General features: G+C 40.7%; 1 protein-coding gene across 2 annotated transcripts in view; it reads left to right on the top strand.

Annotated features, from left to right (window-relative positions):
• The window catches only part of efl1 (elongation factor like GTPase 1), a 136,226-nt gene that overhangs the window by 86,598 nt on the left and 23,297 nt on the right, over window positions 1–26,331 (top strand). For both annotated transcript variants that reach the window (XM_078260588.1, XM_078260503.1), the window contains 2 exons: window positions 11,905–12,036; window positions 13,613–13,760. In XM_078260588.1, coding sequence (XP_078116714.1) covers window positions 11,905–12,036; window positions 13,613–13,760 — 280 coding nt within the window. The remainder of the gene's footprint in view (window positions 1–11,904; window positions 12,037–13,612; window positions 13,761–26,331) is intronic.

Raw genomic sequence — 26,331 nt, 5'->3', positions numbered from 1 at the left:
TCGCATTGTGAATACGGGTTTGAAATTAAGCCTAGTCCTTAGGGTAAATTTCCCGAGGAACATTAATTCCTCTGCTCACTTTTAAGGCAAAGTAGGCTAAATAATAAAACATTTTATTTATATAGTGCTTTACAGGCTACTCAAAGACACTTTACAGTAAAACCAGCACATTTAGCACATAAAAACAGATACAGCAATACAACCAACACATAAAACAAGCATATTAAAAGCAATTAAAACACAGTGTACAACTTTGTAAAAATGTGGAGTGACTAGTAAGTAGATCTTTTTAAATCCTTACGCATTCAGTCAGTCCGCTATTGTCTGTTGGGCTTTTTTTCTCTGTCTGATAACAACAGCCGTATTTCCCTTTTTGCATATTATATGTTTCACCTCCTCGTAATTTTCCATTAAAAGCTGCTGCTCAGCGGGTTAAAGATATGTCGCACGCGTCTTCTCCATTTCTGCATCAGTAAATCTGTGATCGATACCGTGGTCTATTTAAGAAAGCCGTGAACGTGCACTTATCCCAGCTATCTACACCTGGCTTGACATAGCTTCACCTTCTCATCCTGGCTCGGCAAACATGCAGCCGATTAAGCCGCGATGAGCGGACCACACTAAGTCAAGCTGCGCTTTTTCAGTTATCCTGGATTTCTTCATTCTACTTTTGTGCAACAGGCCCCGGGTCACCACAGACCCAAATCTTCTCAGCTGTTGCTACTGTCATATGCTGCTCTGTCTCTTCATGTGGCACATTATTTATAGTATAACTAGGTAATGCAATGTGTAATTTCCATTTTCCAAAATAACACCATATCACATATCACATTCTATATATTCTCATTCTAACTTACATCAGTTATTCAAGGCCACTATGGCTGCATAGTGCACTTCACATGGCTACATTGTTATTAAAGTTGTGCTACATATAGCTGCCTAGCGAATACTGGTCATATTAACAGAATTCCCCACAGACACAGAAATACAGGATCAGACATTTACATCACTTATTCTTAAAACAATAATTTATCAAATATATTTGTATAGTTTCATACCTTATTTACATTCAATATACATCAGAATAAAATCATTCACTCTCATCGCTTATTTACTCATTTAACACGACCAGATAGCCGTTACATCAAAACTTATGTCTACGTGTTACAGTTGGCAAATAATCATTTCTAAAACCAGTGTGTATTTACTAAATCATATTCATTAAACTTGTCAACATAACCGTTTCTAACAAGCAGAGTTTCGGAGCTCGAAATGCTATGCTACATGAATCAATGCAGCAGCTAGCCGTCTGCAGTGACGTCATTCCAGTTTTCCGCCGCATCTCGTTCGCGAGACGGTAGTTGACTGTTTACAGTAGCCTAGCTTAGCTAGCTGCCTCGATCAATGGCAAACTTTCTATGTACACTTTTATTGTTATATTACAAATAACACTAGTTATCAAACAGGCGTTAAGAAAAAAAAGCTTGAGACCCAACAAGTAAAGATGGGCAGTTTACCCATTACTGACCTGAAAAGACAGGTGAAATAAAAGGAGAGTTTGACACAGCAGCTTTTCTCGTCTTCTCCCAAGTTGCATCTGAGAGCGAGTGGAGGTCCGTCCCCATAGCAACCGGAACGCAATTGATTGTGCTGTGTCACTCCTTAAAGTGACAGTAGTAATATATATTTATAGAGAGAGATACTATTTAATCATATCTATACTATATACATGAAATGTCTTGTGGACACTACTTGGGTGTGCCACAAATGCAAAGTATAGTATAATGCAGTTTTGCACATATCATGTAAGACTCAGTTTCTTCATTTCTTTGCACAAAACTCTCCAGAAAGTGCCATTTAATGGTTTATACCCCCGGACCTCCCTAGGGAGTGCCCACCCACATAACAAATACCAATTTAACCCCTGCATACAACGTTCTATGCAAGTTATATTAATGATTACTTTCATTGAATTTTGGGTGTTTCATTCAATTTTATAGCATTTGAAAACAAATGATGCTGTGCTGTCGCAGCGTCATGGGTGTGGCGTATATTTTCCTGCTTTTTTGTCCTTTGCCAATCACACCTATGAATATAGATCAGTAATTTATCATGATAGCTAAAAAGCTAACTTGTCAATGCAGTTTGATTTTTAAGATAACACAGACACCAAATCCTGCTGTTTGTGGGCTCTGCGTAGGAAGGGTCTAACAGGAGGACCAGGTCCGATTGAACAGGTGATGCTCTGCTCTCCATTTGAGTTTGAGCTCAGGGAATTCAGACTGCCAAATAGCAGCTTCGATTTTTCACCAGCGTGAGAATATCTATAAATGTAGTTACACAATTACTTTTGCTGTTCAAGTCATGTTACACTCATGATTCTGTTCTCCTCATGCACAAATCTAATTCTGCTCTTACAAATCCCTGCCTCTGTGCTCTCAAATCGTTTGTTGTCCATATACACTTCCAGTAAGACACGGCGAAAAAACTACCCGAGACCAGAGATCAAGACCAGTTTCTCGTAAGTGTCCCTGTTTTTCTCATTTTCCCTCACTTCATACCTCCTTTCCATTTTTCATTACCTCGGCGCTCCCTCATTCCTTTTTGTTTGTCGAGAGCCAGTTTTAATGGAGGTTGAAGGGGGGCGGGGTAGAGGGATATCATCTTTATATAACCAGAGTCACAGCCGACTGTAGTTGTGGTTAGAGGAAATGTCTTCAGGCTTGAGTCATCCTGAGCTCTGCAGTCGAACATAACCAGGCCTGTCCCCCCGTGTGTGTGTGTGTGTGTGTGTGTGTGTGTGTGTGTGTCTCCAGGTGGTAAGAGGTAGGAAGGATGCTGTTTTATGTTAAATGAATGAAATGTTCTCTGCTGCATTATTTCAGTAGCTATGCCGGAAACACAGTGCTGAGTCATGTTACAGTTTATGGTGCCAAATTGTAACTGTCACTGCTCACTATCAACAGGACCACACAGTGTATTAAGCATATAATACAGTAGAGCTGGACAATAAACCAAATGTGTTGAATTACCAGTGAAATATGTAGGCACTAAGGATTGCTGCTCTTACTCTACTGTATATACTGTAACAGATTCCTTATACTAGTGACATTTAGCCTGGAACATCCAGTGTCCACTTATCTTATTCACCAAGATGTTTCTGAGCCTGTCAGTGGCAAAACGAGCACTTTTGTTAAGGTAAATACAAGCTGGACAATTGCCCTATTTACTTACATTGTAGCTTGTTTTGCGGCTGCCGACTGCAGCAATCTCGCTTAAAATTGGACCAATGTCAAAGATTGTCGTTCCCATCAGTCACTTAGATACAAAAACATAGGAAAATAGGGTCCAGGTTGAAAAAAAAATGGTAGTTACCATTTAAGAGAAAAAAGAGAAAACATTTGTGAATTGTATGGTCCCGGTGTGTTTTGTGACTTGAGATTTAGCCTTCAGACAGCAATGCTGATTTTCATAGAGTTGCGATCCCTGAAAAAAAACAGTTGTTTCCAGTTCGTAATTGTTAAAAATATAAGTGCAGGACTTCTGCCTCTCGCCATGCTTCTCTCCAAGTCAGCCAGATCAAAGTGTGTGTTGGAGTGAGTGAGAGTGTGTGTGTGTGTGTGTGTGTGTGTGTGTGTGTGTGTGTGTGTGTGTGTGTGTGTATGTGTATACTGCTTTTTCCAATGAACCACATTCAGATTATGCTTTGTTAGGACCTGCTGGGAGTCGTCCAAGCTGTAGCTCTGCCATTTCATTTTTAAATCGTGTCTGTTGTGTGTCTGCAGCCGGTGCTGTGGGCTGGTTGGGGTTCTCTGGGTTCATCCCCCTCCCCCCTTTTTCAGTTTTATTGTTCTTTGTTAGCTCGGAAGGCCTATAGGGATTGAGTCACCTTAGGGTAATTTCCGTGTCAAGTTACACGGGAGGCGGCCAACAGTGTCCTGCATCTGCTCCAGCTGTCAGCCAGCTCTCAGCCGTGTGGATCTGTGTGTTCACGTTCCGCACACAGAGCCACAAACCAAGGCTGTGCACCACACCTACGCAAGATAAGATACAGAAAAAGACAAGATAAAGTGTGTTGTAGGGATAGATCGATTATCTAGCCTGTTTTTTTTTGGTTTGCACATTTTCTGTATTAGCGTTTTATTTGCCTGATACTTTGGCTACAGCTCTGTGTCTGTCCTTCTACTTTGGTTTCACTCACCACTGAGTCTGACTTAATGTCACGCCCACAACAATATCTGACTATTTTTTTCTGGGTATTATGTTGAAAGTTTCTCATTTATTGAATAATTGCTTAAAGCATTTAAACAAAGTGTTGTGTTGGGGTTTGTAAAATTCCAAAATATTAATTTTGACTTGACAAAATGACCCCAATGCATCATCAGATATTAAGGAAGCATGCTAAAAAATGCTGAAATACTATCTTTTTCTGACAACAATGCTAATGCCAGTATTTTCTCCTTTTGAAATTTCTGTTCCATGATGGAATTTCTGTTTGTGTTTTGGCCTGTGTGTTGACATCAACTGCCCAGTTTGACTGCCAGGCCGGGTTGCCAGATATACCTGTAAAAACGTAAACGCAGCGTGCTACAGCTGTAACGTTAGTACAGCCATGAAAGCAAAACAAACGAATGAGATCAATGGAGATAGATTCTACCTGACCTAAAATAAACGGCATGTTTCTAACAGTTGCGTGACCAAAGACGTAACAAACCCTGGGTAAATATTGGAGCTGTATTTGAAAGATGGAGACAGCTTAGAGCCTGAAAGGACGCAGAGTTGGCTAATTTACCCCTGAACAGGTAAGCATTAGCTTCCTGCTAAGTTATCACGGCTACAAGGGACGGGCATTTTATGTCAATTCAACATTTGTGTACTAACATTGAATTATATAGCTAGAGTACCCGAGTTGGTTACTTGCAAAAACAATTGAGACATAGCCAGTAAAGTGATCCCGACTGGTCCTGGCTAACTCCTCCATGCTAACCCTACTAACTGCTAGCTAATGTTACAGGCAAGCGGGCCACGGCTGTTGACCTGTAGCCTGTTCAGCGGCCGGAGCCGACAATGGTGAGTTATTTTAAAGGGGAACTATGCAGTTTGTTTTAGCTTAATTTACCTTAACTGAAAAGCTTTGGAGTCATTGGAATGGTTATATTACTTTTTCGAGTTGAATGGTGGTCGTCTTGCTTCCCCCTAGCGCCTGTGAGCGGAAAAACCACCCTTGCAACTTTCGTCCGGGGAGCCGCCGGCCTCAGCGTCAGGAAGTATCGCGTGATATCAGGTCTTGCGATGTAATGAATTGCTTCATGGCACTGCACACATACGCCCAATCAGGAACCGGCTAACAAGGTAGCGATGGTGTTTTTCACACTATCGTCATGGCTGAGCCGGCAAAAAAGAAGCAGAAAGCTAGTAAAGTATTGTCGGGGGAACAGAGAAAGAGGAAACAGCAGACTGACCGAGCGAGGAGTCAGACACAAGCAAACATAGGAGCTGCCAAATATCTATTCTGAAGCTGTAGGGGGAGCTCTATAGAGAAACCTGCAAGCAAAAAGTGAGAAAACAGCGAAGAAATGGCCAAAACTGGATAGCGCCCCTTTAAACCAAGAGAGGTCCATGAGTTTGCAGTGTGTTTAGCGATTATTGCTGTAATTCTAACCCAAGGAAGTTTGTTCAGTCGAGTGGAGAGGACGGCAAGGTTGTTGTGTTTTAGCAGTTCCTACCTTAATTTTAAGCCTTGGAAGTGTGTCTGTCCGTGGGATGGAGAGGACGGCGAGGTTGTTGTGTTTTTAGTGGTTCCTACCATAATTCTAAGAGGAAAAAGTGTTCTTGTCAGTTGGGTACAGAGCTCCGCGTGAGCACAGCTTTTATGACTGTCAGTATAGCCAGCATCTAACGTTAGCTACTCCGCTGTGCTGTGAAGTAATGTCTGGCTATGTGAGACAAGCGTCTAGCAACATTGTTGTGGATGCTGCGGTCATAGCCTGGCAACCTCCGTGAACTTCGAGTCTGGGGAGGAGGGGGCGGGGGAGGCGACTCTCTCCAGTATTTTGAATTTGTACTGCAGTAACTATTATTTAAACACTAGCTGTCAGTATTACATATTGCACCTTTAACTACTAATATGAATAAATAATTTAATTATTGTGTCATGCACACAAAAAGTATGTCCAGCCCAAACGGGCTTACAAGACACCATTACTTTAAGCAAGTGACCAGATACAAAAATATCAACATAAATTAAACAAATAAACCGTCTTGTCTTTTTTGCAATGCTTTAGAAACAAAAGTCAATTCAATTAAATTTTTCAATTCAATGTAATTTATAGTATCAAATCATAACAAGAGTTATCTCAAGACACCTTACAGATGGAGTAGGTCTATACCACACTATAATTTGCAAAGACCCAACAAGTCGCCAATATATATATATGTTAAATCTAAACAACCACTCCATTTGGTCATCATCAGTACACCAGAACATTTCAATAATCTGTATCGGCCTTGAAAACTCAGTATCGGTCAATCCCTAATGTGTTTAGTATCTGTGAAACAAAGATGGTGTAAGAAATCTTAAATGATTTTAACTCAGTGGATTTGGAGGTTGGGTGTTGAATAATGACCAGCTTATGTGTTGATTAACTCTGTTTGTTTTGATCACATCAGAAAGAATTTAAGTCAAAGAGCAAAGGAAGGGAGTGATTAGTAGAGCTGAGAGAAAGGTAAGCTGAGTAAAAACAAGGGAGAGAGGGAGAACGAGAACGAGTTGTGGAATTATAAGTGAAAAGAAAGTCAGAATTATCTTGAGTTAAAGAGTGTAATGTGATTTTGTTGTACCATTATAGAAATATCTTAACACATCTTTTTGCTATTACTTATTACTCTATTGTGTTCCAAATCACAGTAAAACAGTTGCGCTTGTTTTACCAATAAATTGAAGCCCACATGCGCATGAAAGAAAGGCAGATCACACCAGCAGAGGCGCTGTAGGTTTTGTCTGTCGTGTGTAGTGTGAGCCTCTTCTTTTATTGTCAGTGTGCGATGTCCCGATTTCTATGAAATGGAACTGTTTTTCTTTCTTTCGGTTATAATGTTGGGTTTAACGCAGATATTTACTTCTTTTCTTTTGGACACCAGATATAAGAAAAAAAGGAATTAATTTAAGGCACAATTTGACATTGTTTATCTTTAGTTTGTTGTTTCTTCATTTGATGATTTTGTATTTTTTGTTCTTTCTTTCACTGACAGATTTTAAAAGTTTGTCTGCATAAACATATGAATAGTTCCATTAATCAAAATGGAGTCTCTGCATTTTTTTTTTTAGATTAACATTTTTTTTATACAACACACAAAACATACAGTTTAATTTACAACATGAGCATGAACATTTATGCTTTCCGTTCCATACGTTTGGTCCTCTCCTGTGCTCTCTTTCCTTTATATAAAGCCTGTCATATATTCAGTGCTGCCGTGCCCTGACTGGTCCACAGAACAGAGCGGTAGCAGCACTTCAGCTCTAACAATGAATCGTAGAGCACAAAGAGGAGTGCACCGCCAGCCTCCCACACTCATTATGTCATTTGATGTGCAGAATGGCATGGACTTCTTCATTACTTGTGTCTGAATGAGCGGTGTTTACTGTCTGACCTGGTGTACACCACCAACAGCTCCGATGATTACTTCATTACCTGCGAGTTGAAGAGCCCGAGGCCCTCCAGAATCAGTAGGAAAGTCTGTTCTCTAAAAGTGCTATAAATATACAGCAGAATAAACCTGAGAGAGCTGCACACATAGTGTAATAAGTATAGGACATGGCTCTGATACCCTCCCACACTGCAGAACTTTAACCTCAACATGTCACTGTGAAATAAGTTGGAATGGATTTGTATTAAGTAGGGTTGGGCATCGTTTTGATTTTAACAATTATGATTCCAGTTATGAGTCTTCCTTTGATTCTGGTTCATATTAATTCTGGATTCCGATTCTTTGAGGGGTGGAGTTGAGGGGTCACATGCTTATTTCACAGATAGGAGGACATTTTTATTTAGATTCAATGGTGATTTACAGTTTTTTCAGGCTTTTTGAAATAAAGCCACACTAGAGCACTGCTTACTGTGCTCCATGGCTGCAACACAACAAGCGCCTGGAAGTAAGGTGGCCACCATGGAAACCAAGACTTGCGTGTGTTAAATATGGAACCGATGATTGGATTCAAAACCACATTTTCAAAACGATTCCAGTAAAAAAAAAAAGATTCCTTTGGAATCATAGTTTTTGAAACGATTACAAGTTGGAACCGGTTCTCAATGCCCAATCCTGGTATTAAGGTTGTAAAAATGTATTCACTCTGTTCATACCAGTGTACAACTTTCTGTTAAACAGATGATTTGAATATTGGACTTTCATTGTGGAGCCCTATTAAACCCAGAGTCATTAGAGACTACATTACATTACATTACATGTCATTTAGCTGATGCTTTTATCCAAAGCGACTTACAATTAAGTGCGTTCAACCTTGAAGGTGCAAACTAAGTACATTAGCTTTAAATAAGTAAAACTACAAAGAGCCAGATCAAAGTGCAGCATCAAGATATATATATATATATATATATATATATATATATATATATTCTCTTTATCTGAGGTGTAGTCGGAAGAGATGCGTTTTTAAGCCTTCGGCGGAAGATGCGTAGGTTTTCGGCCATTCTGATGTCAATAGGGAGCTCATTCCACCATTTAGGAGCCAGGACAGCAAACAGTCGGGATTTCGTTGAGTGATTAGTTCTCCCTTGCTGTGAGGGGGCAGCAAGCAGGTTGGCTGATGCAGAGCGGAGTGGGCGGGTTGGGGTATAGGGTTTGACCATGTCCTAGATGTATGCTGGGGCTGATCCGTTCGTGGCCCTGTATGCAAGTACTAGTGTCTTGAAGTGGATGCGGGCAGCAACTGGTAACCAGTGAAGAGAGCGGAGGAGCAGTGTAGTGTGAGAGAACTAGGGCTGCACAATTAATCCAATTTTAATCATGATCACGATTTTGGCTTCCCACGATCGAATTCACGTGATCGAACGATATTTAAAATGCTTCATTCCGTTCATAGAACGCTCTGTATCAAAAAAAATGTTTTCCAAAGCTCCGTAAACCACTCTCTGCTCACGTGCCTCCATGAGCCAATCAGAGTTGTTCCCTGCACCGCACAGCTTAGTTTAGATGTAGACAGTCACAAAGGACAGAGTAACGTGAGGAAAATTCCACAACAGATAGCAGTCGGTCATAAGTCGTCACAAGGTCCAGATCCAGTTACTACTGTGGTAGGCTAACGTTTCCTGCTGTGTAACGTCTTATTAGTGTTTACTAGCGTGACATGCATGTCTTGTTTCTTCAAACTTCAATCATCCAATCCACCAAACACCAAACGAGTCAATGGCAGAATAAGCTGTTGGCATTGGCAGAGAAGATTTGGTAAATTTTTCATGGTCGCAACCCACATACTCTGCACTGCTGCTCATCCCACAAATGCATGTTCCTTACAAATGGGGCACCATTTGAAAGGGAACTAAACAGGCTTTCTAACGGTATAAAATGTATTGCCAAAAAGCATTGTTACCACAGAGAAACAATATCTACCAAACACAAATTTCCTTACTTTTTGTGCTAAGTTTAGATATGAACGTGCATAACTTTAGCGATACTGAGATACTTGCTTATGATAAATTGGCAAAAACGTTTTATTTCTCTGCTTCACTGCTTTGTTATAACGCCGCTCACTCTCTTCAGTTACTCTCTACCTTGCTCCACCACATACCGTGCTCGCGGGCGTCCAAAACTCTGCCATTTCCACCAACTGACAGTTTGTAACTAAAATGTGTTATGGATCATTTTATTTCTATAGTTATGAACATACATACATATAAGTATTTTAAAGAGCCCATATTATGCTCATTTTCAGGTTCATAATTGTATTTTAAGGTTGTACCAGAATAGGTTTACATGGTTTAATTTTCAAAAAACACCATATTTTTGTTGTGTTGTACTGCACAGCTCTGTCTCACTGCTGCAGATCCTCTTTTCACCTGGTCTCTGTTTTAGCTACAGAGTGAGACCTCTTTTATTCTTCTTCTGTACTATCTTTGATTGCACTCGCACATGCGCAGTAGCTCAGATGTAGATCATGTCAGCTAGCTAGCTCCATAGACAGTGAAAGAAAGGCTGTTTCTCCAACTTCGGTCAGTTACAAGGCAGGATTAGCTGGGAGACTTCTAAATGAGGGCGCACATGTAAGTAGTTCTTTTGTAGATTATGGTGAACTTGTGTGTGTTGTAGCAGTGCTTTACTATTGAGAACGAGGTAGCATGCTAGTGTTAGCATTAGCGTTAGCATGCTAACGCTACGAGCTAACGGTTGCGGTTAGCCAGCTCGTTTCGGCTTGTGACGTCACAAGCCGTGCCGATTTTGAACAGCTCACCCAGAGACTGAAGGCAGGACACATTCAGAAACCGTATCTCACTCAAAACAAAACAGCAGTATGAGAGGGACACAATTGCAACAGCAGTGAATCTCCTTCGATTGCTCTTCTTTTACGGAGCTGGGAAAAGAAAAGCCGAAACGCACTGAGATCTGTAAATAAACGAGTCCAGGGCTTTGCCTACAATGTTCAAATTTAGCTTGCACCAGTGTGGTGCTGGGTGGTTTTTATAGACTGGAGAGGAATCTGTGAACAGAAGCCTTAGTCCCTCTCTCATGCCTTTCCAACTAAATCTCAGGATGTTCTGGTAAGCTCTGTCTGTGTCTGTTATATATTTGATTTTGTTTCATTTCTTTGAATGCCCTTAGCCACATAACACTGGGCTATGGAAGAATTAAATTAAATCCCTCTTCCATACCATGGATATAGAGCAACTCGGGCATTAGTTTAAAGGCTTTTTCTGACGCTTGTTTCAATGCTTTTTGTTACACTTTGAGCACTTTTTTGGGCACTTTTGACTCTCGCTAATCCAAGTGCTGGTTAAAACTTTACCCTATGATGGTGGCACCAAAACATACCTGCACTCTTCCATTGGTTTAGCTCTTTTCTCTTCATGTATCACTGGAAAACCCTAACCCCACTGCAATGCTGTGTATCACTCGCTGTTAGGCCTGTAACAATTAATACATAATTCTCTATTTTTTTTACATAATCGCGGTTTCTTTGTTTAACGACAATTAATTGCTAACATTAGCTAAGGTCTTAAGGCATATGACTGGTCATTTTGTTTAGATATGCCAAATTGTAAGTATATAAGTGATTATTGGTTGGACTATATATTTGTATTATTATTTCAATTGTTAGTTGTTGGCACTTGACCCAATACACGTTCATAGCAACAAAAATGACGGGGGTGGTGGCTAGAGTTAGAAAAAAATGTTTTGATGACAATAAAGAAGCGTGGTTTACTTCATAGGCTGTGTGTTTGTGTTATTACATTATCTGGGTCACATGACACTGATATATAACCAAAAGATGTATTCTGGGATTCATTCAAAACTTTAAGTTGTAAAAAAGTAATACATACATAAATCTTTTAAATTTGACTGAAAGAGACAATTAATTTTACAGCAAAATTTGGAATTGTTACAGCTCTAATCATGGCCAGCTCAGCTCGCCGTCTGTCTTGCTGCCTTTTATTTCACGAATCTCTTGCCAACGACTAAAAATCTGTGATATAACCAAAAGATGTATCCTGGGATTCATTCAAAACAACTTTAATTTGTTTAAAAAAAAGTTATAAATAAATTATTATATATATAATATTTGACTGAAAGAGACAATGATATTGTTAGTCACCATATTTCTGAGACACTTAATTAAACGGTAAAAGTGTGGAATTGTTGTGTTGATGTTCTGTTCCCGTTCCGTCCTGTCAGGTATCAGTGGTCTGGAGGAGTGCGTGTTGAAGTCGGCCACACTGTCCACCTCCCCTGCCTGCCCGCCTTTCATCCCACTCAACTTTGAGGCCACGCCCATTTTACGGGTCGCCATAGAACCCAAACACCCAAGTAGGTCTTACAAGGCACACGCACACCTAAAAATTTAAAAATTTACATTTACAGATAGCGAACACCACACTAATAATGGTATGTATTTGAGGAGGTAAGTACGTACAAATGTAAAATATCAATAGGGTGTTAATACAAAAAAAGTCCACCTTTAAGTCTGTGACAGCAGCTCAGTGAGTGTGGACGTTGGTCGAATCCAATGATGATGGTCTGATGATGATGACTTTTTTAAAACTTATTTTAGCATAAAATTACGTAAACTAAATCTGACCCTGAAGTACGGGGTCAGTCATTTACAAAGAGTGGGGCCACAGGGCCAGAACTCCAGTAGTGATACAATGTAAAGCAGGGATCTCCAACGTTTTTTAAGCCAAGGACCCCTTTACTGAAAGAGAGACGGAACAGGGACCCCACTACTACATCGCAAAAATGTTATTAATCTGTATAAAATTAAGTTGCAGATTAACCTGGGCCTACAATAACATATACATGCTTTTTTTTATTTTTTTTTTACATAGAATACTATTAAAATATGAATTGTTGGCATGATTTTATAAATAATGTTTTATTATTAAACATACATGTAGCACAGTGAATCCTTAGGATTAACTGTATATGTGGATGGCTACCTTAGTGACCATATAGGCCTGTAATTTTTTTTTCATAAATAGGCTGATTTATATTTGCTAATAATATGTTGGGTTCATGTTAAGACATTTTAATTTTCCATGAAAAATTAGTGCATTTGTTGGGGACTATTTTCAGCTACGGATTAATCCACATTTAGTGCTTCATTGAGTATTTTGGGGCAGCAGGACAGTGATGATCTAACCATTCATGTTTGGATACATATTAGAATTAAAACTCAAATAACGTTGGGTTGATCACATAGACCTAAATGCCTTCACTAGATTTATTTATACTATTTATTTTTATCATCACTGTATTAATGAACTTGGAAGAAGATTGTTGTTCCCATCAGTCACTTACACAGACAAACATAGGAAAATAGGGTCCAGGTTGAAAAAAAAACTGTAGTTACCCTTTAAAGTCCCACACCAACGGCCTCTACAGATCTGTGGTGCAGTGTGTTCACATCACAAGGCTCTGCACCTTCCAGATAACAATATGAGAGAAGAGTCCATTAGTTTGAGTTAATATTGTCATCTTTTACTGTGATTGGCTCAGCTGTTTCAGAACTATGAGATGTGATTGGCTGAGAGTGTATTTCTTAGTCCCCACACCATTTGATCCATCTTCCACTTCACTCCAGCCATGTTGGACTCTATGCTGCAGCACATACATGAACCAAAAAAGCAGCTGATGGTCATTGTGCTTGCACATAAAAATAGGACCCTTAGTCATGTTGGATGTATTTTTCTGTCACTCTTCTATGAAGCCAAAATAATAATAAAAACAATTTCCTGAACACTTTAAAACATGATTAAGAGCCACCATCCACTGTCCATTCACTGCTACCATTTTCCTCACACTGTACGTAGATGTTATGACCAATAAACCTCTAATACAGACAAATCAATAAATGGGTTCCCTCCTCATGTGTTTTGTGTGCTAGGCGAGATGCCCAAGCTGGTGCGTGGGATGCGTCTGTTGAACCAGGCGGATCCCTGTGCTGAGATCCTGATCCAGGAAACAGGAGAACACGTTCTGGTCACGGCTGGCGAGGTTCATCTCCAACGCTGCCTGGACGACCTCAGAAAGCGGTCAGTATGTGTGTGTGAACAACCCATTCTCCCTCCCAACTCGTCAAATACTGACACTTGGTCAGTGTCTCTCAGCGTCAGATACCGATGCAAAAATCCCCCTTTAGCATCTGTATCGGATGCACTGGGCAGAGCAGCAGCTCAACCACGGCGCTGTAAGATGGCGTAGTACTAAGAGAGACAACGGTAGCGAGTAGTATGAAAGACCAAAAATGGCCAAGAACCAATGGCCAAAAACCATGCCCATACGCCAAAGGGCTAGACGCGAGTCCTGAGAGTGTCAAAAGTGAAGCCAAGAGTCCCGATCCAGAGCGTCTAAATATGACACTAAAGGAGACTTTTTGCGTCAATAACAAACGCCAAAGGCACCTGACCAAGCGTCGCTTTTTGACGCACTGGGAGTGAGAATGTGTTGGTGTGAACGTCTCCAAACGGCTCTGTGTCTCTGCTGTTACCATTGCGCCATAGTCATTAGAAAAGAAAAGTCCAGTCTAGTCCCTTTTCACAGAAAGTCTAATAAGTCTATAAATACAGTTGTTCTGTGAAGGCCTCAGAGGTTTGTTAGAGTGAACATTAGTGAACAAACAGCATCATGAAGCCCAAGGAACATATCAGACAGGGATAAAGTTGTGGAGAAGTTTAAAGCAGGGTTAGGTTATAAAAAAATATCCCAAGTTTTGAACATTTCACGGAGCACTGTTCAATCCATCATTTAAAAATGGAAAAACTATGGCACAACTGCAAACCTACCATACCATGGCTGTCCACCTAAACTGACAGGCCGGGCAAGGAGGAGCTGCAGAGATCCACAGTTCAGGTGGGAGAATCTGTCCACAGGACAACTATTAGTCATGCACTCCATAAATCGGGCCTTTATTGAAGAGTGGCAAGAAGAAAGCCATTGTTGAAACAAAGCCATAAGAAATCCCATTTGCAGTTTGCCACAAGCCATGTGGGGGACACAGCAAACATGTGGAAGAAGATACTCTGGTCAGATGAGACCAAAATTGAAGTTTTTGGCCTAAATGCAAAATGCTATGTGTGGCGGAAAACTAACACTGCACATCACCCTGAACACACCATCCCCACCGTGAAACATGGTGGTGGCAGCATCATGCTGTGGGGATTCTTTTCTTCAGCAGGGACAGGGAAGCTGGTCATAGGTGATGGGAAGATGGATGGAGCCAAATACAGGGCAATCTTAGAAGAAAACCTGTTAGAGCCTGCTAAAGACATGAGACTGGGGCGGAGGTTTACCTTCCAGCAGGAGAACGACCCTAAACGTACAGCCAGAGCTACAATGGGATGGTTTAGATCAAAGCATATTCATGTGTTAGAATGGCCCAGTCAAAGTCCAGACATACCTGTAAATCCAATGGAGAATCTCTGGCAAAACTTGAAAATTGCTGTTCACAGATGCTTTCCATCCAATCTGACTGAGCTTGAGCTATTTTGCAAAGAAGAATGGGCAAAAATGTCAGTCTCTAGATGTGCAAAGCTGGTAGAGACATACCCCAAAAGACTTGCAGCGAAAGGTGGTTCTACAAAGTATTGACTCAGGGGGGCTGAATACTTTTGCACGCTACACTTTTCAGTTTTTTATTTGTAAAAACATTTGAAAACCATGTATCATTTTCCTTCAACTTCACAATTATGTGCCACTTTGTGTTGGTCTATCACATAAAATCCCAATGAAATACATTTACGTTTGTGGTTGTAATGTGACAAAATGTGGAAAAGTTTAAGGGGTATGAATACTTTTGCAAGCCTCTGTACATTGACTAAGTCAAGTTCTTTTTAAGTCATCGGTCTCAAGTCAAAGTCAAGTCAAGGGGGGGCAACTCACAGATGGGGTAGGTCCTTCCTCCCTGCGGTTTCTGCCTTTGCACTTAGTGCATCAGTACTTATAACTGTGCTTGTTATGCACTGTCTGCCTTCCTTCTATTCCATTGTCATTCTCCATACTCTGTAGGTCTTTTTCTGTCTCAGTCTGATTGATTGTCTCTCTGTGATTGTCTCTATCCTGGGCTGCTCCTGTGTAGTGACTGTGTACATGTAGTGCAGGTTGAATACAGTGTGTGTTCATATACTGAGTGACGCAGATCTGAGAGAGAACCTGATCTGTTTCCAATTCCAGCCGCATCATTATCTGGCTATCATTCCATATTGACTGCTGCCTCTCTGTCTTGATGCTGCAGGCCTTCTTTCTTAGAACAGCAGCGGCTTAGTGACAGACTGGCAGGTTTTATTAGAGAATTTTCACAATAGAAAGTGTGTCCCAGTGTGACTGCAGAGTAGAGTTGTAACAACTCCAAAAGTTGCTGTACAATTAATTGTCCCAGAAATAATTGTGATTATCAATATAATTGTCTCTTTTCAGTCAAATTAAAAAAATAAATCTATATAATGTCCTGGACTGGCATCCATTGCCAGTTTTAGTAGTGATAACATCTTCCCAAACCTGAGACCTGACATTATCCTTTACCCTGAATGACTGGATTGAATGTGCCTATTGAGCAGAAGCACAAAATGTCCACTTCTAAATGCAACGAAGAGACAGTGGCGATTGATTCAACACAAACGGAGACACAGAAAGACACATGAACTGAAAGCGAATGATCAAAATGGAGCAGGTTTTTCTCGAGGATCTCTCTCTCTCTGTTTTGGCTCCAGTCATTGGCCTGTCTCCCAGATCCTGCTCCCCGCTCCATCATACCGACGTCATTACTACAGTGATTCAATTCAGTTTTATTTATAGTGTCATATCATAACAGAAGTTATCTCAGGACACTTTACAGATAGAGTAGGTCTATACCACACTCTATAATTTACAAAGACCAAAATATTTCCCCAAGAGCAAGCATTTAGTGCGACAGTGGCGAGGAAAAAACTTCCTTTGAAAAGGCAGAAACCTCGGATGTGATGAGTGATGCCCTGTTTTCACCAGACCTAGTGCCTGGCATTTAGGCTACAGAGCGGATTGTTTTTTCATTAATCACCTCAGAGACTCTGTTTTTCTCCCCCTGCTCTCAGACTGCTTTCAGAGCTGTTTAGCGAATTTGGGGGTGGCCTCTAATAAGACTTTAACTCAGGAGGGACTTCCATCTGGCCACTCTACTAGACAGGCCTGACTCCTGTCCCTGCAGGAACCCTCATGCTGCTAGAGCACTCACTAATGATGACGCTAGGGCTGCACGATATTAGGACAATATTCAATATGGGATAACGTTGCTGAATATCGCAATAACAATATTACTTGCGATAAATAAACAGATATTAAAGTGTACTCAGTTCTGCCTTTCTGCTGCTTTCAATATTTTGCTGAAATACAATAATTCAAAACAAGTGAAAGGAACAAATTTCAAACATTCTTTTATTGAACAAATTGAACACTGAATTGAATATAAAAGGCACCACTAAAAAAAAGAATGACAGTTAAATTTTAAAGTGCAGTTTCTACTGATATTTTCTTATAACTAACACAAAAAATCTCTGACTGTCAATCACGATATGTCACAGCCTTTCGCGATATGGTTATTGCGCAAGTTGATATCGCGATGACGATAAAAAAACAATATATTGTGCAGCCCTAGATGGTCCTTGCGTCCTGTGGCTTTATAAGGAATGATATCAGATCTGGTCTGAGCCCTGGGTTTTTACAACATGGTGGGTAGGGCTTCGTGAGATATTGTTTCAGCATCGACATCTGTCGCAACTAGGGGTGTGAATTTTCACTGGTCTCACGTTTGGATTACTATGATCCTGTCTACAATTCTAATCGGTTCGATATCCCGATGCATCACGATGTGTCACCTCCTCAATATTACTATATATTGCTACACATGGTTTTCATCAACAAATTCAAGCAGTCAGATATATATGAACATCCCTTTTTATTGTATCTGCTCCTAAAAAAAACACTTCCTGAATGTAGCAGAGTCTGAACACAGCAGACAACAGACAAAACGCAAAAACAAAAAAAGCAGGGACCGAAAAATCAACAAGTTACATCATTAGGCAATAATCGATTATGGTCTGTCACTGCATTGATGCAGAATCGTCCACGTCTGCATCGCGATGCGTTGATGCAATGATTAATTTCAACACCCCTAGTCCCAACTAACGTTACAGTTTGGAGTTACAGTTACAGCCGTGGAGCTGGAAACATAACGCTAGAGGATAACAGAAGTCTGTGTCTGATATAACATCATTCACACTGATTTAAGTGTTTTTGTTTGTTGCTAGTCAGTGACATGCAGGATCTGCATGCACAGCGAATAGGGCTGCAGCAATGAGCAACATCAGGGAGCACCCATTATATTAGGGCAGGGGTCTTATATTAAACTGGGTCTACAATAATGTGTAGGGCGGCCTAAAGCCTTTATACCTTTTAATGCATAGAATACTAAGCTATTAAAATAATAATTGTTGGCATGATTTAATAAATCATGTTTTAATGTTAAACATACATGTAGCACACAACTGTATCTGTGGGTGGCTACCTTAGTGACTACCTTACCTATAGGCCAGTAAGCCTATCATTCATGTTTTTTTCACAAATAGGCTGTTTTTAAGATAAGTCACTGTGTGAAATAGGGTGATTCAAAGCAGAGAGCTCAAAGAGCAGTCCTGGTGCTTTTGTGGCAAGAGGTGTGCAGCGCACCCAGAGTGCACCTGCATATGGAATGGTAGAACCCATTACCATACATCAAAGAGAGGTGCATTAGCAGCTGGTGGTGTTTATGTCCACGTCTTTCATCCCCTTTAAAAGCACCCTCTCCCCACCATCACACAATGGCAATTTGGTAAGGGAGTAGTCTCGCATTGTCAGACCTTCCTTCACAATGCTGCAGAGGAGGGTCTGGCTAGTCCACACAGCATTCTGGGATGGGAGACAAACGGGCTCTGGCTTATTGACATTTCTTTAAACCAATCACAATTGTCTTGGGAGGCGTTAAGCGCCGAATGGAGCAACGGTGCCTCTGCAAAATTACCTCAGGAAGGAACTTGTTTTGGTGGAATCAAAAGTTGTTTTAGTCATGCAACAGAAAACTCAGATTGGACAGATAGTCTAGCTAGTTGTCTGGATTCACCCTGCAGAGATCTGAGGAGTAGTTAACCATAGCAGATATGGTTTAGAACCGAAACACCCCAACTTGGAGTAGTTTCCTGTCTCTGTGTCCCGTGGGCTCCGCCACTGTCACGCCTCTTTAGGAGACTAGCAGCAGGTCCTGAGTGTATTGATTCCAATGGGAGGAGTGAACGTGAACACAGATTATTATTTTTAGTTTTTTTAAGAGCATGGGCATTTTCGGCCTTTATTTTGACAGGACAGCTGAATACATGAAAGGGGAGAGAGAGGGGGGAATGACATGCAGCAAAGGGCCGCAGGTCAGAGTCAAACCCGGGCCCGCTGCGTCGAAGAGTAAACCTCTCTTGAACACAGATTATGAGCGATCCTTTCGTCCCATAGTCACCAAAGTATATATTGAACCAATTTCTCACAGGCCACATATCTTCAGAACATTCTGACACTAAAACGGCATTTTTCAGACAGACACATCAGGTAAAAATTAAATTAGTTTGAGACCTATTTCTGTCTCAGGACCAAACTCTCACAAGATCTCGCAACACAGAGAAGCTAACGTTTGTGAATGCCCAAATATGTCTTTTAGCTCTAAATATCTTAAATATAATAGCTGTAAATATCTAACGTAAACGAGGCCACGGCCCTTTAGGAGACAGGAAGTGTGGACCGTTTCATACCATTGCCGCTGCTTGAAATGGGCTATCTTTATCTTATCTTTATCACCAAAACAAGTTCCTACCCGAGGCTATTTTGCAGAGCCACCGTGGCTCCGCATGGCGCTTAGCATCGCCCAATCACAAATCGCCGATTGTGATTGGTTTAAAGAAATGCCAATAAACCAGAGCACGTTTTTCTCCCATCCCGGAATGCTGTGTGGACTAACCAGACCCTCCTCCGAAGTGCTGTGGAGGAACGTCTGGCAAAGTGAGACTAGTCCAGACTTGACTTGGACTTCTCAATTCGATCCAAACCAAAATTACAGATGTGAAACCCTTAGTCCAACCAAAAGTGGTGGTCTCGGTCTGCATCAAACTGAACCATGGTTTGGTTTGTTTCTGTTCTAAAAACATTTTTTTGGATGGTTCAGACTATTGGACCAATTACAGAACATTCTGGCCGGCTATCGTGTGTCATGTTTCACTGTTTTAACCTATATAAGTACTGTTTTTAATGCATTGCAATTAAAATAAATTTTATTATTACTACGTTACTCCATTTACTTCAGTTCATCAGTTTTGTAACTTAGCACATTTCCATATGCTACAGAATTAGTCCAAAGAACATTTGGTTGACTTATTCCTATTTGAGTAAATATTAATAAGTCCTCTTCATTATATGACAGAAAACATTGCATTGAAAGTGCCCACCAGAAAGACACATATATGACCGTTTTCTGATCTGACACCCTGTCGTCAGGCCGACGACATTTGTCTGTACTGTTTTAAAACAGACTGTCCGGTATGGATGAATATTATTTTTAGGGCACAGTAAAAAGTTAATTTATTATCAATCTTATAACTGAGGCAAAGATGACTTACATCAACCTGAGTTATATGTTTGCAGGGTCATAAGAGAATGCACGTACCTGTGTTGATGGAAAAATATAAAGAGGCAGACAAGCGTAAGTGCAGTGGTGGAATGAAACTAAGTACATTTACTCCAGTACTGTACTTAAGTACAAATGTTGAGGTACTTGTACTTTACTTGAGTCTTTTCTTTGAACTGCTTAGGAGAAAATATTTTTTGCTTTTAAAAATGTAATCAGAATGCATTGATTTGCTAAATTCTATGATGGCTAAGGAACATTTTTCAGGCTTTATGTGGTCCAAACTCTATGTGAGAATGAGGCATGCAATAATCGTCAAAAATATTTTACTTTTTTGATGAAATAAAAGCATGTTAATAAACTATACATGTCTGGCCCTTGATGTGATGCTCATTTCCCAGTGTGGCCCTTAGTGAAATAGAGTTTAACACCCTTGGTTTAGATGGATTGGGTTTGAACACAATCAATTAGTCGTAAGCCAAGCCACAAAGGTAAATAAACAAGAAAACATAAAAAATGCAGGTAAAAAAAACACTTGTATGATGTAGTGCAATCTTGCAGTAAATACAAGCTTACTTACTTATATAATTAATGAGGCTACTAGTCGATTAATTTTTTTGTTGACTCGTCTCTATTTTGCAGAGTTGGAGGCTTTTATATATGGAGGAGCAAAGACATGAAAGAAATATACGCATATAATAAAGTCTAATACAACTGCTCACACTACAGCCTGAACCTTAGTGTTGACTCAACCCCTTACTGACATAGAGTGTCATAAGGAAAAAAATCACAGTTATTTTCTGGTTACTCAATACTAGTCTATATCCACGACGTTCCACTATGGTTAACTGCTCCTCAGATCTCTGCAGGGTAAATCCAGACAGCTAGCTAGACTATCTGTCCAATCTGAGTTTTCCGTTGCACGACTAAAACACCTTTTGAATGTACACATGTTCCACCAAAACAAGGTCCTTCCCAAGGCTATTTTGCAGCGGCACCGTGGCTCTGTCCGGCGCTTAGCCCCGCCAAGACAATTGTGATTGGTTTAAAGAAATGCCAATAAACCAGAGCAGCGCTGTGGAGTGAGGTCTGGCAATACAAGACTACTCAATATATAAGTGACAAATGAAAACAGGATACACATAAATAAATTAAAAAATATTATTGGAGGATCAGTGTTGCTAGTTAAGTGACTTTGTTCTTTTTGCTGTCTGATTTGGGAGTAAGCCTCTGTCCATCATGTCAGTGGATGAGGATTCCACTCTGCACTATATTTGTGGGATTCCAGCTGAGGAAAGGAGGCCATGTGTAATGCTGCTGCTATGTTTAGAGCCAGGACAGACAGCTCGGGACAGAGATGGCAAAGGAGGACAAGGGCTGGCCTGCTGACTGGCTACTAAGCTCCCAGGGTGGCTTCCTGATTGGATAGGTTGGCTTGCATTGGCTCGTTGTTTGCTTTGTTGGCTAGTGATGTGACATGATGGCCTGTTAAATGTTTTCTTAGCTGGTTGACTGTCTCATAAACTAGCTGATTGGTTGGCTGGCTAGTTGGCTGTTCAGGTGACTGGTGGGCCCGTTGGTCTGGCCCATGGCAGCCTGAGCCCTCTGTGACATGGCTGGCGAGCAGCCTGACCTGCAGTGTGTCATGTCATGTTTAGAATGAGGTCAGCGCTGCTCAGCCACTCGAGTCAGCACGAGACTGTGACATCACAGCACTCAGAGGATTATCTCTTTCTCGCCCTCTCTCTGTCTCTCTCTCTGTGGTCAGAGCTGGGCCAGCTGCCAAATATGACAAAGGCTGACATGGTAAACAGTGTTCAGTAGTGCACTTGATTGGTAATTCCGTCCAGGGCTGGGTTACAATAATAGATTCTCCAATTAAAATCACTCTTTGAGTGATCTGATAACGATTTAATATCTGCCTTTTCACCATGGATGATGGTATGATGATATAACCCACCACAAACTTTTGGGGTTCAGTCCATCCAGAAATGTAACATTTTTGGATCTCAAGAGTCGACACAAACACAACAAGCCTGCATTATTTGGGAAGGCGCAGTCACAGTTGTGTCTTTCCCCCCCCCCCCCCAAAAAAAAAAAAAAAAAAACAAGAAACAGTCTGCTTACCTCTCTTCCTAACCTCCGCTGTCATTGTGTTCATGTTAAAATGAAGACTGCTGTTTATTTGTTCTTGCTGACATCAGAATGAGGTTCAGAAGTTTCTATCATTTCCCAGTTTTGGAAGCTGAAAACTACTTATATTGAACTGACACTACTCAGAACGATATTTCAGCTGAAGTCACAGCCCGCAGCTATTTCAAAAAAAGGTTCCACATTATTAGATGGAGTAATCGGCTGACATTTCGTAGTCAGAACAACAATATTTGAATTGTCTCATTTCAGGCTTTAATATATTAGCCATCAATATATTCTGCATCCCTAAGTCTTTATAAAAAACAATGCAGACCAATGTACTTTTACACTGTACCTTTTCCCATACTTATCCTGTAGATTGGCTATTGTCATCCTCAGTATCAGAATTAAAGGTGCACTATGAGTTCCTGCATGACGACACTTCTGTTGACGTTCCAAGTAAATGCAAAACAAAACAGAGCAAGCTCACCCCTCCCCCCATGTTTCCATAACTGTCATGACTAACTGACAAACTCACTAATAAAAAATCACTAACCCGCACCCCCAACCATCTTGTCGGTGATTGGCTGGAAAGTGTTTTGTTGTATTTTGGTGCACAGCCTGTGCCCTAGTGTTTGTTTGACGTTTACGACCCGTGTTGTCTCCCGAGACCAGGCTTTTTCACAGTGTATTCAGGGGGCAGGCAGCTAGCGGATCAAGGATAGATGCCTACGATTTGAGACAAAAATGAAATCACGCTGAAACCATGCAGGAACTCATAGTGCACCTTTAAGGAGCACAGTGTTAAATAAAGCCGCATTAACTGAATCTTTTCTTGAACACGCTGTGAATACAACATTGACATTACACCTGATGCTAAAGTTGATATTTATCAATCAATCTTTATTTATACAGCACTTTTCATACATCGAAATGTAGCATAAAGTGATTCATACAATGTCCACACACACACACACACACACACACACACACACACACGTAACCCACCTATCCCCAGTTTAGTCAGGGGAGGGCCCTGAGTTCGTTAAATCAGTAACGTAATTTACAATAAAGAATACCTGAAATTAGTTCAGTATTGATAGTAAGATTCTTTTTGTTTAACCAGAAACAGTTTCGAAATCACCATCGCCAAACTCACTAGACTCCATTAAATAAACAGTACTGGTAGCATGTATAGAGCCAGCATATTTCCACATGTAAATAGGATAATTAAGGGTTTGTTTCAACCAAACCAGGGTGGTGAATGTTGGAACAGTGGAAAGATGAACCAAGATGGCTTTTAATAGTTTTATTTTGTTTCTGTCGACTTTAAATTAAGTTTACGATAATGATCATTTAAATGGGGTCTGGTGGGTTTGGCGATAACGACTTTGGGGCTGTTTCATGTTAAACAAAAAGGATCTTACTCTTACTCTCACAATTGCCCAATAGTGTTACATTGCAGCTTGTTTCGCTTCTGCCGACTGTGCAGCGGTCTTGCTTAAAGTGCTCATATTATGCTTTTTGGATTTTTTCCGTTCCTTTATGGTGTTATATATCTTTTTTGTGCATGTAATAGGTTTACAAAGTTAAAAAGCCCAAAGTCCACCCCAAAGGCACCTCCAAAGGCATCTCCAACAGAAAACACTGTTCACAAACTGCTCCAAACAGCCCTGTTGTAGTCCAGCCTTTACTTCCGTGACAAACGAAAATGCTCACCTAGCTGCTAGCGTGGCATGCCCTCATACTCTGCTTCTGACTGGCTGGTAGTCCTTACCTACTGTAGGTACTGCGCATGTGCGACTCCCAACAATGATGGAATAGAAGTGAGATGCCTCACTCGGTAGCTAAAACAGAGAGCTCAAAACACAGGGTGAAAAGAGGAGCTGCAGTAATGTGTAGTACAACAAAAATATGGTGTTTTTTGAAACTTTAACCTTAAACTTTTTTTTTTTTTTTGGGGGTGGCTTTTCCCTTTATTCAATAGTGATAGGACAGGAAAGGGGGGAGAGAGAGGGGATGACACACAGCAAAGGGCTGCAGGTCGGATTCGAACCCAGGCCGCTGCAAAAGACTCAGCCAACATGGGGCGCACACTCTACTGGGTGAGCTAGAGGCTGCCTCCCATGTAAACCCTTTCTGAGATAACCTCTAAATACAATTATGAACCTGAAAATGAGCATAATATGAGCACTTTAAGACTGGACCAACTTCAGAGATTGGTGTTCCCATCAGTCACTTAGACACAAAAAAACGTGGGAAAATAGGGTCCAGGTTGAAAAAAACAAAACAAAGTTACCTGTTAAGGACAAAAAGGCAATTTATTTGAAAGGTGTGGTGAAGGGGTTGGATTGTTTAATGTGTGATGGTTGTATTGGTTGGATTATTTCAACATGAATATGTCTCATATATTCTAATATATGCTTCAACATCTATACCTGCTTTTGCAAAGACAGAAGGGGACATAAAAAAACAAACACCAACAACCAACAAGAATAAACACCATCGCAATCATTCAATCAACTAACATGTCTGTAGCAGCAGGTCAACAAATTGGCGAACCCAGGCAAGAGCAGCAAAGCACACACAGGTTGCCGAAATTAAGCTAATTTAAATAAATATACAACCATAATCCAATTTAAGTAAAGTAATAAATACATAAATCAAAGCATTATGCTTCCCCTAGGTTTACAAGCTCTGAATGTTTGGCTTGCCTAATGGCAGCAGGAATGAAGGAATTCAAATATCTGGTGGTTTTACATGGGAGGGGAGGGGAGGGCAAGATAGCACTGCCCTGATGGCATTAAAGAGAATCTACAAGAAAGAACATGGCCAGAATTACCCATGATTCTCTTAGCTTTCTGGACTACCAGTTTCTTCCAGAGGGAGCTGTCCAGTCCAGTGATCTTAGAGCAGATCTTTACAATGTTAGTGAGGCTATTCTTGCTTTTCACAGGCAACCATGGAACCTAAGAGTGTGACTTATTGCGGATCATCATTAACAGAGTGAGAGAATGTATCAGCAGCAGAGACAGGGAGGGATTGGATTACCTGTTTTCTGTTGCCGCTTGCTACATAAGACAAGCAAGTATGTGCATGTGTCTCAGCCCTGTGCCTGCACGACCTAACACAGATAGACATAGTCATGTTTTTAGGAATGACGCAGTGATCCTGGCCAAGAAGCACCTGTGTTGTCGCTCAGTAAAGTCTATAATACAGACAGACAGCCTAATCAGTGCGGATGTTCCATGTCGTCTTCAAAGCCAACATGCTTTTTTTGTATTGGCACTAATAACTTAAATCACACTGACTGCAAACAGTGTAGCTGTTTTGTTTGGATTTTCCTTTTGGACAAGTTCATATCAATGAGATTTTAAAAAGCTGTTAGGGGAACACATTCTGTTATTAATATGCTGATTGCACCACTGATCCTTCAACTGCAGTATCTGGGGTTCTTCGGAAAACATAAAACACCGGTAAAATTCTTGATTTATAGAACAGCGCTTTCACCTGCATGTTAAGTAACCATGCAGGTTAAAATAAAGTATCACCCTGCCTGAATGGCCTGAAAAAGTCTCCTAATAGAGCACACTATTGAAAGTAGACACATTTGTCTAAGGCTGCAACTAGGTGTTAAAATGACCCAGAATGATCCGCAACGACATACAAGTACCTTCGATTAACAGGTAAATTAGTCTCTAATTGGCAGTTTTATACATCAGTGTTTCCCGTTCATTTAGAATAACACCAAATATCCATTCCAGTGTTTCCTCTATTCACTCTCAGCAGCGCACCACCGTGAG

This window comes from Sander vitreus, chromosome 1, assembly GCF_031162955.1.
Source record: "Sander vitreus isolate 19-12246 chromosome 1, sanVit1, whole genome shotgun sequence".
Classification (NCBI taxonomy): Eukaryota; Metazoa; Chordata; class Actinopteri; order Perciformes; family Percidae; genus Sander; species Sander vitreus.
Note: the sequence above shows the minus strand (reverse complement) of the source record. Positions and strands in the feature narration are given on the sequence as shown.